General features: G+C 42.6%; 1 protein-coding gene across 1 annotated transcript in view; it reads left to right on the top strand.

The window, feature by feature from the left end:
* TIMCC (TIM double twin CX3C motif chaperone) overlaps positions 1–8,979 on the top strand; it is a 38,190-nt gene extending 29,211 nt beyond the window's left edge. The window contains exon 3 of the mRNA XM_086943474.1: positions 7,553–8,979. Coding sequence (XP_086799600.1) covers positions 7,553–7,741 — 189 coding nt within the window. The 3' untranslated portion in view covers positions 7,742–8,979. The remainder of the gene's footprint in view (positions 1–7,552) is intronic.
* The last annotated feature ends 3,825 nt before the right edge of the window (positions 8,980–12,804 follow it).

The following is a 12,804-nucleotide window of genomic DNA, read 5'->3' as shown; positions in this document are numbered from 1 at the left end:
CCACTATTATGTTTAGAGGTGCCATGAAGGACTGTACTACTCTATCTGGTTCAACTGACCCCATGGGTCAGTTGGCTGACCTGATCAACTTCATGGGCACAACAAGCTTCAATGGGCCTTTTTCTAAGAAAGTCACTAGCTGACCAGTGGCAACTATACTTGGACTGGACATTGTTGTTGGCCTTTGCCTGAAACCCTAGAGTCTCTAAATTCCTTCCTCTTATGTCCCAGGGGCTACAGATGTGTACTCCTGTGTTTGATCGGTCAGCAGATAATATTTGGAAACACAAGTTGGGAAAAATTGAAGACCTTTTGCTCTGGAGCTCCCTGCCATGACGTTGTATCCAACCTGCAGTTCTACAGCATCATATTGAATTTCATATTTGTCCTGTGCAGAGATCTACGCACCCCTAAAAAAAAAATGAAAAGTCCCTTTCTGCGTTGATTTAGAAGATTTTTTGCCCGAAAACTGAAAAGTTACAGAGCATTAGTGGGACTCACCTGCTTCTTGTACCTGACCTGCAGGTCCCACTGTAATGGCTACAGCTTCAGCTTCTACCTACGAGGGGAGGATTTTCAACTCAAATAAGGTCCTTTAAATACTTTTCAGCTGGACCAATCCACTTGTTGTGTCCAACCACAGCTCCATCACAGTCTGCATCAAATCGCACCTTGGTACCAGTCTACCGTGGACATTGACTTCTATTGACACTTTGCACTGTTTGGCTCTATTTTCACTTCAATTTGTTAACATTCATATCTCCAGTTCCTCTTACTGGATTTTTGGTTTTCTTTGTTGTCATTTATTCATTAAATGTAACTCAAATCCTCTAATTTGGAGTCAGATTGTTATTGTTTTGGGTATCTTTACTTTTTAACTGTTCTGGTACTTCTGAATGCTTTACACATTTTCATTAAGTTAAACCTGTCTTTGTGTCACAGCTACCAGGGGTTGAACTTGGGTTTAAATTACTGGAACCTTTGACTGGAGCTAACAAGAGAGTGCCTTTAATACTTAGTGGAGAAGCGTGGCTCAGTGGTTAGAGGCGGCAGACCCGGAAGCTGAGATCGGCCGTGGACCAGGGTTCGATTCCCCGCCTCGACGGGTCTCGGGCTCAAAATTCCATGGAGTTGACAATTCTCGCTCCGGTGCCTACTCGACTCACAGGGTCACACTCTGCGACTCTGGGCAATAGCTTGCTTAATCTCCACTACGGCCCCTCGCGGCGGGATGCCTGGCTTTCACCTTGTGGATACCCGGCCGGGGTATCTCACAGGGGAATACCAGGACGGGTTCCCTAAGCAAGCGCCTTGAGACCCCTGGGTTAAAGCGCGCTATATAAATCGAAGCACATTTACATTTACATTTACTTGTGGTGGACAACTATCCATCCCTATTCATAAACCAACTTCTCAAAGATGTCATAAAAAAGCCTTAATAAACTAAAGTGGCTATAAAGCTTGCTCAAATGAACCTTTTTAAACACAATTAATTCACATGTATTGAGAACCCCAGCCACCACATATTTTTAGCTAGTGTCCTTTGTTCTCATAAACATCCAAAAGCACTGTAATCACTGGAACAGAGGGACATACCAGGTAAAAGGGGGAGGAAGGTTTGTCCAGAGTTACCTATTAAGCTTTGATTCCTGTTCAAACAAGATCCTCAGTCAGGAAAGGTAAACATAAAGGATGAGTGTGGTGAAAGTGCACTAACCCTGATCTGAATTGTAATGAAACTGAACGTTTTTACACAAGCATTTGTACCAGAATTATTGGGCTGAAGGTGTTCATAGAGGGATTCTTAGTCTATTTTAGAATTATTTTCCCACATAGTGCTACTAATGTTGGTCAAGTTTGCTGAGAGTCCTTTTATTTTATTTCGTTACAAAAATGGCATCCCTTTATGTTTTTCTAAAATATCTGTGTTGTATATGGAGAGTGTAATGGTGCTAAAACATTAATCATGCATAATTGACACACTTACTTAATATAAACTGTTACTACTTCAGTGTTGTTAACCGCATCTCTGCTGCGGTTATTTTTGCGCTGTGCAGCTGTTTTCGAATAACCGCGTTACATGACGAGCTCAGCTCGTCATCCGCACACGTCACCCGTGGCTGATGACGAGCTGAGCTAGTCATCAGCATCAAAGGGGTTAAGTAGACCCTTCATGTTGTAAAATGTTTGGTGGCTAACTGATGTGGGCATTTTTACTATTCACTTATCACAGGTAATGTTTAAAAGAGACTGATGAAATACATTTTACAGTTCCTAATATCCACATTACAAGTAGATGAGTATTAATAATGTATTTGTTTTGTAGAGCAAAGAGGTTGTCTTGTGCACTTTGGAGTGGGTGATAGGTCTGTTTGAGGGTGTTTTGTGAGTGTCTGTCTTAAGGCCTGAATGTTTAATGATGTATGTGGGCCCTTCAGGCCATCACACATTTTCTGGGGATCTTTATGATTTGAGAGCCTTCTATGCTGGTTCACTAGCTCAATTTGAACTGGTTGAATATTGTTCACCAGATGGAGACGTGGCTGTCACTTTGTGGAGGAAACTGGAACCTTAACCCCAGAATGCGTGTTCTTCCTTTAGTCTCTCTTCAGACCCCCCACTTTACTTTTTTTCCCACTCAACCTCTTTTCACCACCTCTTTATTCCCTCTTGCTGTATTATCTCCCTCGTCTCCTAATAACACCCCACCTAAATCCTCTTTCCTCGTCTCTGCTCAGCCCTTCAATCATTGATTTGATGTATTGGCACGAAAACTGTTTGATCTATGTGCTCTTTTTCTCTCAGCCACCTCTTTCCTTCCGTTCTAACACCAAAACTTCTTGCTCAATCCTGATCAACCTACTTTCATCTCTCCTGCTTTAATAGCTCCACTCCTCACGCAGCCTCTCTCTCTTCTCACAGTGACCCACTTGACCTACTCTGCACATAACCATCACCCTCTAACCTACTCCCCTTCCCTACCCAATTGGCATGGTGCTACTTTTTCTTGCTAAATCGACTACGCATTACACAACAACATACCGTAACATTCAGCTACATACTTCTGATCCAGTACAAACTAATATCTGATCAGGGATCAATACTTACAAATATCTCAAACAATGGCCCATACACGAATGTATGACGTTACAACGCATACATTTACATCGCATACCACTACAACAAATTTTTTAAAACTACATTTACAACGCATTCCATTACATCGCATTATACCTTTACAATGCATACCATTACATTGCGTTTAAGGGAAGTGTTGGATAGTGTAGGGTAAAAATTATTATTCTAACTCCAGGGGGTGCAACAGTAGGGTAAGTGTTGGATAGTGTAGGGGTACTATGCGTTGTAATGGTATGCGTTGTAATGACATGCAATGTAGTGGCAATCGTTGTAGTGTCATGTTTTGTAGTGACATGCAATGTAATGGATGCGTTGTAGTGACATGCGTTGTAATGGATGTTGCGATGTAATGACTGCGAGCTAAATGTAATGCGATATAATGACTGCGTTGTGAAGGTTGTTTCCCCATACACATTCACCCACATCCCTGATACGCTGGGGTCAATTTTGTTTCAATGATTACAGTTTTCAATGTCGATTATTATTTTATTATTTCATAGTCAACATCTTCAGTATACATTTCTAACCTATACATCAACTTTCCTTCCACTTGGTCGATGGACCAATTAATTGAAGAGTTGATGGCAGTTATATGACACATCTAACTTATTTAATCAGTATATTTGAATAAGCCACAGACTCTCTGTAAGATTAATAAAGTTTATCAATTTTTGTTCAGAATTCTGTAATGCTCATATGCAAGTGGCACAAATACAAACAATGACTTCATCAAAGGAGCGAAACTGTCATTAAATGTAACTAAAGCACATTCTTTTCTCACATCAAAATGTACGGTAACCATGTAATGGAGGGGATGGATTAAGTTCAGCAAATATTATGCAAGAAACAATATTATGGCGGAGTGGATAGGTGAAGAGGCAAAAGTTTCAGACTAATACATTTGCATGTACGATTATACAAACCTAGTAGGTCTGTGGGAAAACCACCCCCTGGCCCAGGTAATGGTGAGAGTCCCCTGAGATAGGATCAGGCAACAAAGTAGACAGGACTCGAGACATGTTAAAGACAAGAAAGCTAGGCCTTTCTGCAAACCGACGATTAGCGACTCATCCCCCCCTTCTTCTCTTCCTCCCTGTCAGTCTAAACCACACCCCTAAAGGCATCCCAATTATACCGTTCAATACCCCTTTCCATCCCACCTAAGTTGCAACAATTCACATATTCTAACAGCTGATTGGCCGTCTCAGTAAGTGGTTCTATCACCCTATGGTGACTTCACCCCAAGCATTAGACATTTCTTTTTCCTAACTCCTGTTCCCACAGTTTCATTCATACTACATTCAAATGATACAATTTGATGAAGTTAATTCAACATTTTAACATCTTCAGTGAAGAGACATCCGATCCAATGATCGACCATGTTCTTTGGAAAAACTGACAAATGTTCCGGGACTCATGTCCTTCAACTCGGGCACTCTTGCTGCTGAGCACAGCGTATTTGTCTTGCTTCTGTCGGCTCTGTTGGGGTTCGCGTCCAGCATACTACAGTAAATGCAAATAAACATTTATTAATTGTATAACAATGTAGTTTTCACTGTGTACCACCCCTCCCACGTACTATTCCCAGGTAACATTACCTAGCATAAGCTTTTAAAGTGGAAAGGCGGCATTAATTAGTATTCTGAAGCAGGATACAGCACGCATCTACGAATTGCACATGCTGCCTAGGGTTTTAGTCCTTTTATATATTATTTCACGTAAGTGTAGATTTGCACAAAGCTTTTTCCCATGTGTATGTGTAAGGTGCATGTTAATTTACATTTCTACTTACTGTTAGTACGTATTCTGGGCGTGTTGCTCCGAGCAGGTTTCGTTTTGTGAAATCCTGCTCCATCACTTCATCACCCATCTCCATCCAAAAGACATCTCCAGCACACCCAGAAACTTAAACATTTCTTACTCCTATGATAGCGTCCAACCTATCCCATCATTCTTCACACTTCACCACCACAAAAACAACCATCACACCTCACTCAGTATAAAACGTTCCGTTTGTCTACAGTGACAAGACGGAAGTCCTCATCCTGGGATCCTCGCCCTCCGCCTGGGACGACTCCTGGTGGCCCCCCGCCCTGGGAACCGCACCCAAACCGACAGACCACGCACGCAACCTGGGCTTCGTCCTGGACTCCTCCCTCTCCATGACCAAGCAAGTCAACGCCGTCTCCTCGTCGTGCTTCAACATCCTGCGCATGCTACGGAAGATCTTCCGGTGGATCCCCACCGAGACCAGGAAGACTGTCACCCAGGCACTCGTCACCAGCCGACTGGACTACGGCAACGCCCTCTACGCCGGAACCACCGCCAAGCTCCAGAAGAGACTCCAACGGATCCAGAACGCCTCAGCCAGACTCATCCTCGACGTCCCACGACACAGCCACATCTCCGGACACCTAAGAGACCTGCACTGGCTCCCGGTAAACAAGAGAATCACCTTCCGTCTTCTCACCCACGCACACAAAGCCCTTCACGATCAAGGCCCGAGCTACCTCAACAACAACCGCATCAACTTCTACGCTCCCAAACGACACCTCCGATCAGCCAGTCACACCCTCGCCGCCGTCCCCCGCACCCGAAGAACGACAACAGGAGGAAGGTCCTTCTCCTACCTGGCCGCCAAGACCTGGAACTCCCTCCCGACCGACCTGCGCCTGACCCAAGACCACCTCGCCTTCAGGAAGAAGCTCAAGACCTGGCTGTTCGGGTAATAGCAGCCACCCCCCCCCCCCCTAGCGCCTTGAGACCCTCCGGGTAAGTGGAGCGCTCTATAAATGTCTATGATTGATTGATTGATTGATTGCTCTATACCCTGTATGGCACTTCAATGCATTAAACACAAACCATTCAAGAGCAATATCATATCAACTGCCCGTTACAGTAGCTAGAATGCCACACTTTTTAAAGATCAATATATGAAAATAGCGGAACCCTCATAAGGTTCTTTCCATCACACATAAACCTAAGCAGACATCACTTCCACCTGCCTATACATCAAAACAGAAGGCCACTGGGCCCCCCAGAGCACCCGAAGTAGGCAAAAATTGCTGTCTTCTACTAAATCTCCTGCATCTTATGCATAACAAAGACAATAGGCTTGGTCTAGCAAATGCCCTGTCAACAACTGGCCAACTTACGAACCTTCTGTAGGATTTGACAGCCAGAACTCTTGAGTGAGACTGGAATCCTCCAACACATCTTTTCTATAGACTTTGGTTTGTCTCTTGGCACTTAGCCACCAGTAGATGAGATTGGACCGTGATCCTATTAATTATATCTCCAAAGTAAAAAATGACTCATGCCCAGCATACACGGAATGCAAAATGCCACATTGATATAGGGTTTCACTGCTCTGTGAATGCATATCAAACAAACCATATGGTATATTACAGGTAACAGCAAATGTCTCTATTACACTATATGGGACATTATTGTTAACAGCAAATATATTAGTGGACCAGGTTTTGAACATGTTGAATATTAAATTAAACATTTCACCATTAATTTAATATGTTGACTTGAACTGCCTTTAGACAGTAGTTTTGTGTGAACTTCTTACGTACGTGAATATCCGGCATATGGGTTTGAGGATTTCAAGAAAAGGTTGCCAGCAATCTCAACTTTCCCAGCCTCTCTTTTTAATGTGTGTTGCATCACAAACATACACCCGGCCAAATTGCTTAGTTCCACAAAACAAGACTGCATCCCAGGTTCTAGCCAATATCACCTCTATATTTGATTAAAAAGGAGAAATCTAATGTAAAGTACATTTTTTATTCACGTAAGACCGGTGCAGCTTTACATTTGTGATTAAATAAATAATTTAGTAGCTGCAGCAGCATTGCAGATTTCACAATATTCAGTCTCTTACACAAAGTACCGTTCCCACTGAATGTAAAATGCTTGTACCAATAGGACGCCATTAACAGTGATTGTGATAAACAACCCCTTCCCCCAATAATAAAACACACTGTCAGACCAAATGGAAAAGTAAGAATTGTCCACGACTTTACCCCGCCTCTCAAATTTCTGCATCTGGACATTGCGGTCTGTGCTTCAAATCAATAAGTATTCTATCTTGAGTCCTATTGTTGAAAAAATATTTTGGATATCCCGTTTGTGTACCTCCCCAGTGTAATTAGAAAGGTGTACAAGAAAGCTTCAAACTTAAAGTGTATGTTAAAACTGCAATTTTCAAATTAAAGTGTATTTGTAATAGCCAAAACATCTTCCTGTTTTTATACAATTCCAAATGTAATCTTAACCTCCACACATATAGACCACTTTCCCTATTTATGACCTTGCATTATTAAGTATTGGTTACCTAACTGTACGTCATGTTGCACGCCAGGAGCCTTCAAAAATTATTGACTTGTTGCTGTTATTTGACTTTCAGAATCGTTTGGCTCGCTGTACTATGAACTGCAATGATAAGGCCAAAGACGCCCTAGACTCTGGCGGCAAGGAGTCTCAGGTCAAGCCGCAACTAGAAAACTGTGTATCCCGGTGTGCAGACGAGCACATGAACCTGATCCCCAGCATGACCCGGAAGCTGAAAGAAAGCTTGGCATCCATTGCTCAATAGCTAGGTTTCAATGGTGGAAAATCATAAGCATTGGAGCGTTGCAGAAGGACATGGCCAAGGAGGCAAGAAGCCGAAGCAGGCTTTTAGACCATAACCTGCAAGGGGCGTCTAAGATTTCCATGACAGTTTGGGGAGATAATGGACTCTGTTTAATCAGGGACACCAGCAGGATTTAATGTTTACTGTGCTTTCACACACAGTTAGTGCATTTACAACAAAGGCTCCTCAGATGCTTTTGAAAGACCCACGCAAGTTCTGCAACGCCCAACGGTAAGGTGGGAGGGGAGATGTAACATCCGGGCACTTAATTCTCAAGCAGCCTGGGTGACCAGATTCAAAGTTAGGAGCTTAGTTTTGCCCGACAATCCCCTCCACAGTAAATCATTCCTATCCACCAAGTGTCATCCACTTTCTTCCAGTGTCCAATATACAACTACTTGTAATTCGATTTCAACGTAATTGTTCAGCCAATAACTGTTGTTCACAGGTATTAGTTGTGAATTAATTGCCATATATCCAGAGCTAACCTACGGAAAACACAGGAAATTTACCTGCATGTCAATATCTCTGAAAGATCAGTGTTGCAGAGGGGGTTGCTGTGTCAGGTTTGAGGGGAACTTGCCTTTAGTAAAATAGAAATGTTAGCCTGGCAGGCAGGTGCCTCTGAGAGGTGTGTTTGACTGGTGTCATATAAATTACCTCACAGACTCGCTTTTGTATGACCGATTATCCCACTCTAGCGAGCTTTCAGAGAGACACTCGCTTTTTTGGTGATGCTGTCTGCCAACTGAAACCTCCTGCCACAGTCCAGCTCCTAGTAGTGAACTATAGAGATGGATTATTAATGTTAATTCAGTGAAAAAACTAGAAGATTCGAAGACATGAGAGAATGCCTGGATCTATCATGGGCCCTAACAGGTTACCAAGAATTTTAATATTGAGAAGAATGCAGTTCCCATTTCCCCAGGATTTTGGTAGGGCTCATGCTAACTCTGTCCTTTTGTTGAAAGTACTGAGGAACAGAACACAAAACTGCCTCATTTGGGAGGTTGGTTTGGTGGTCTGGCTTAAATACGGAGGCAATGAGCAGTCCCCTCAATCACCGACTTCTAACCAAGGGAAACCAGATTGCTTCACCTTTGTTGTTTACAACATTTCTCATGCGTTTTTTGTTTTATTTTATAATCTATTTTATAGTCTATAAAAGTCTTGACCAAATTAAACAAAAAATAAGTTGTTTTTTTTGTCCGTGTGATTATTTTTTTGAGACTGTATTATGTGAAGGTGCGGAATAGATATCGTGTTCCACTAAGAACGGAAAGTGTATTAAATTGTATTGTATTGATATAGCACTTACTAGCCTGGATGAGGTGTTGAAGCACTTTACTTGGGTTAACATGCTGTTATGGAAGCCAAGGTTAGTGATTAGTCCAGTTTTAATTAATGACCATTCCATTCTTTTACTCCTGTTTCTTTGTGGTAGATTAGACTTTGGGATTGGTGGGATTAATAAATGAGGTGTTGTTAGGTTGCAGGACTATGACTTTCAAAGAAGGAAAGGTTGTGACCTTTGAGTTGTGGGCAATTTACAAACATTTACAAAAATACATTAATAAAGATTACGTCAAATATACATATTTCTTAGAGTAGGTTGTGCTCAGAGAAGACATGTAGGGGAGAGGACCATTTTAAAGAAAAAATGAGAGGCATTAATCAGACATTTTAAGTAAAGGTCAGATTATCGTGGAAGGTTTTAGCAGTATACAGATGCTTTTTGAAATGGCATGCCATTTGAGGATGCAAGACTGTAGAAAGAAACAGTATTATGTGCATGCAAGATAGTGCTATTCTGTTTTTTTATAGACAGTCGAAACAGGCAAAAAAGTGTGTCCGCTGTTAGGCTACCACTAGGCTTAGACTGTGCGAAAGGAAGCAGTAACCTTTAGATCATAGAAATGATGGAAAATATATGAGTAAATAATGCCTACACTGAGAGGGCGATTCAGCAGACTCTGGAGTGGATGTCTTCTGATGTTCGTCTTCATGGTTGGCTCACAGGATTAATTGCAAAACAATATGGTATCCATTTGAAATCCTGTGGTTGGACATAACACAATATGAAGGGTGAGGACAGCATCCCCGCTCCGAGGAAGTGTATTGATTTCTTTCCTCCGGCTGGTGATCTGGACATTGAGGCAAAGATTAAAGAGACCAGGCTGCCTTTAGAAATTCAATGAAGACTTTGCTAGCAAGTGGCTGCAGATTAACCTTCCTGTCCCATTGCCTGTTTGTAGATGACAGGGGTGAAGGGTGGGGCTGCATTATACAAGGTGAAGGAGAGCCGTTTGTCTTCCTTAATCACACTTTCATTTGGGCTGATGACAGCCATATGCAGAAACCTCACAGCTCTTTATAAATCTGTTATGAGTGCACCGCGCTGGACACTGCCCTGCTGTGAGGAGCATCACTACACAAAGGCTGTGTCTGGAGAACAGTCTGGTGAGGGCATTTAACAGGAGGACCACTCCAAACTGGTTCTGCAGCACATTGCTAGTGATTGCACTAGCAATGTGCTACTGTTCTCCGTATAAGTAGTTAAGCACACTGGGGGTGTTCGCTGACATACCGGTGTCTTGCAGTGAGAGGCGTCCCTTCTGCTGGATGGGCAGTTTGTCTTGCGTTCTGTACATATGTTATGCTAATTAACAATCCGTGGCGGCACCTCTGCTGAGGTAGAGGAGCGTCACCCCACTGCTTTTTTGCTGTGACACAAAGGTAAAATAAAATGATAATAACTTGCATTATTATAATTTTATTTTCTGCTACTTCCGCCTGCTTTGCGTTAGGGGTCGGGGGCAGGGGAGAAGTGGTAGCACCATCCTAAAGTGTGCTGTGACTGCTTGGCCGGCTCGCTCGGGCCGCCCTAAAGAGTTTTAAGCACTTGGCATGTACTCCATGCAGGGTGCATTGCAGCCTACATGGAGAACATGCCCAGGCCCCCAGTCAGCTTCTGAGCGCTGAAACACAGCGCTCAGACCAATCAAAATGCTGCTAAGGTAGTATTGTGATTAACTGACTGGTCACCTGGGTGTGCTTCTGGTAAGGCTGAGTGAGGTAGGACTACAGAGGCGAGGAAGTGGCCTGACGGTACGTTTATAAAAAAAAATAATCCCACACACTCCCACCATCCTCCCCACCCCGCTGCGTCCCCCTGCCCCTACCTTACACGTCCTTCCGCCCCGCTACCTCCAATCAGTGCTGGCCACCGCTGATAACCGTTATGATGGGGTGGCCAACCTTATTGATTTTTAGACAGTTAACTCCTCTTTAAATATTTGTCCTATGACCTGCACCCAGCTGTGGCTTGCTTAGTTCAAAGTTCTTACATTAGAAGGCAGAGTCCTATGGAGGACATAATTCAAGTGATTTTGTAAACAAGATAAATCAATACTATAACATAGGACTTTTGATCCAAACCCTGTAACTTCCCCACAATTGCAAATTTTGGTAAGTAGTGTGTGAAACTGGGTTCTCTTTTTCCTCTGGATATTTACAATTTATGTAGGGTTCCTGACCAGTTTCCTTAACACAGATCGATTATTACCGAAAAAAAGGAGCAGAGGATAAAGTTCAAAAGGCGATTACCACGGAGCACACAATTTGATCACATGGGAATTGAAGTCGAGCAGGGACCACCACTGGGGATGGGCGTGTTTTTGATAGCTAGGCCCAAGGATTGCATTAATAAGGACAAGCCACAATATGGGTACCTTGCCAGATTGATAATACAGTGTTTATTACCAGAATATTTTGTTGTAGCTGTAAAGCGCTTGCTTTTTTAAAAAACATTTTTTAAATAGTTTTATATAGCGTGTGCACGAGGAGATTAAGTGATTTGCCCAGAATCACAGGATGTTGAGCGCAGTTGCTGAGACTCGAACCTGGCTCCCCAACTTCAAGGTCGACCGTTCTAGCCATTAGGCCACATCCTCTCCAAGAGTGCTTCCTGAACTGAACCTATTTCTAAGTGTTCTTAATGCTTGCAGATAACCAAATAAAGGCATAATGAATTTGTGAGGCCTTTTGTGCGGTCATTAGGCAGTTTGTGGTGAATACTTTTGTTTATCATTGGAATCCTAGAGCCTAAAACAATATTTCATTCCAGAGGGATTACCGATGTGTTACATTTGTAAAATTGACTCTCCAAAATGAATGGCTGGGGTTCGATAATGCTTAATCCAAGAGATGGTGGATGAATTAGAATTTAGATATAGTATGGCACAGTATTCACCCTCAATAAACTTGATGTCCTTTCAAATGTTATCTTTTAAGGTGACTCGTGGGTCTCGTTTAAAAGAGGACAGTGTAGAATGGCACTCAAAAATGTGTGCCATTACTCTTAACTTAGATTTTAACTCACCCACCTTTGACAGCTGAGGTCTTGAACCACTCACTGTGGAGGATGCAGGTGGCTCACACCCATCCAACCCAGCCTTTCTTCACTCGCCTTGCTACTTTGTGCTATCGATTGTAGTTACTTTTCTGTGAGTGACTTTGAACTGGGAGCTCTGACCAGACTGCCTATTGAAACTTTTATAGCCAAGAGGTAAGTGGGGCAAGACAGAGGCCATGCATCAAAGCACTGTTGCTTTGAAAAAAACCAAGGCCTTTAACTTCCAGTTGTTTATTCATTTCTTCTTATGAGCATAAAGAATAGCAGCCCATAAATACAATACCAAAACCCAGTATGGTTTAAACATCGGGCTCTAAATATACTCAAAGGTAAAATAATGTCATTTTTGGGTTAAAATTGGTGTCTCTGGCCTAAAGTGTGTTTTGAGTAAGTTTAAAGTCACCAAAATAAATGTTTCAAGATTGCCTGTACACTCATGTGGCGTCTCTGTGAGCGGAGGCATCGACTTTCACTCATTTAGAGTGAAATACACATTTAGAGACTCGGTTGAGCTTTCACTCTCAGCAGGAAATGCCTAGAAGCTAAAGTCTAAATTATCCTCTTTTCAGAGACCAGAATGTCTGCTAGGAACAGTAGAGGCTTCAGCATG

This window comes from Lissotriton vulgaris, chromosome 11, assembly GCF_964263255.1.
Source record: "Lissotriton vulgaris chromosome 11, aLisVul1.2, whole genome shotgun sequence".
Classification (NCBI taxonomy): Eukaryota; Metazoa; Chordata; class Amphibia; order Caudata; family Salamandridae; genus Lissotriton; species Lissotriton vulgaris.
The sequence above is the reverse complement of the archived record's forward strand: the minus strand, read 5'-3'. Positions and strand labels throughout refer to the sequence as shown.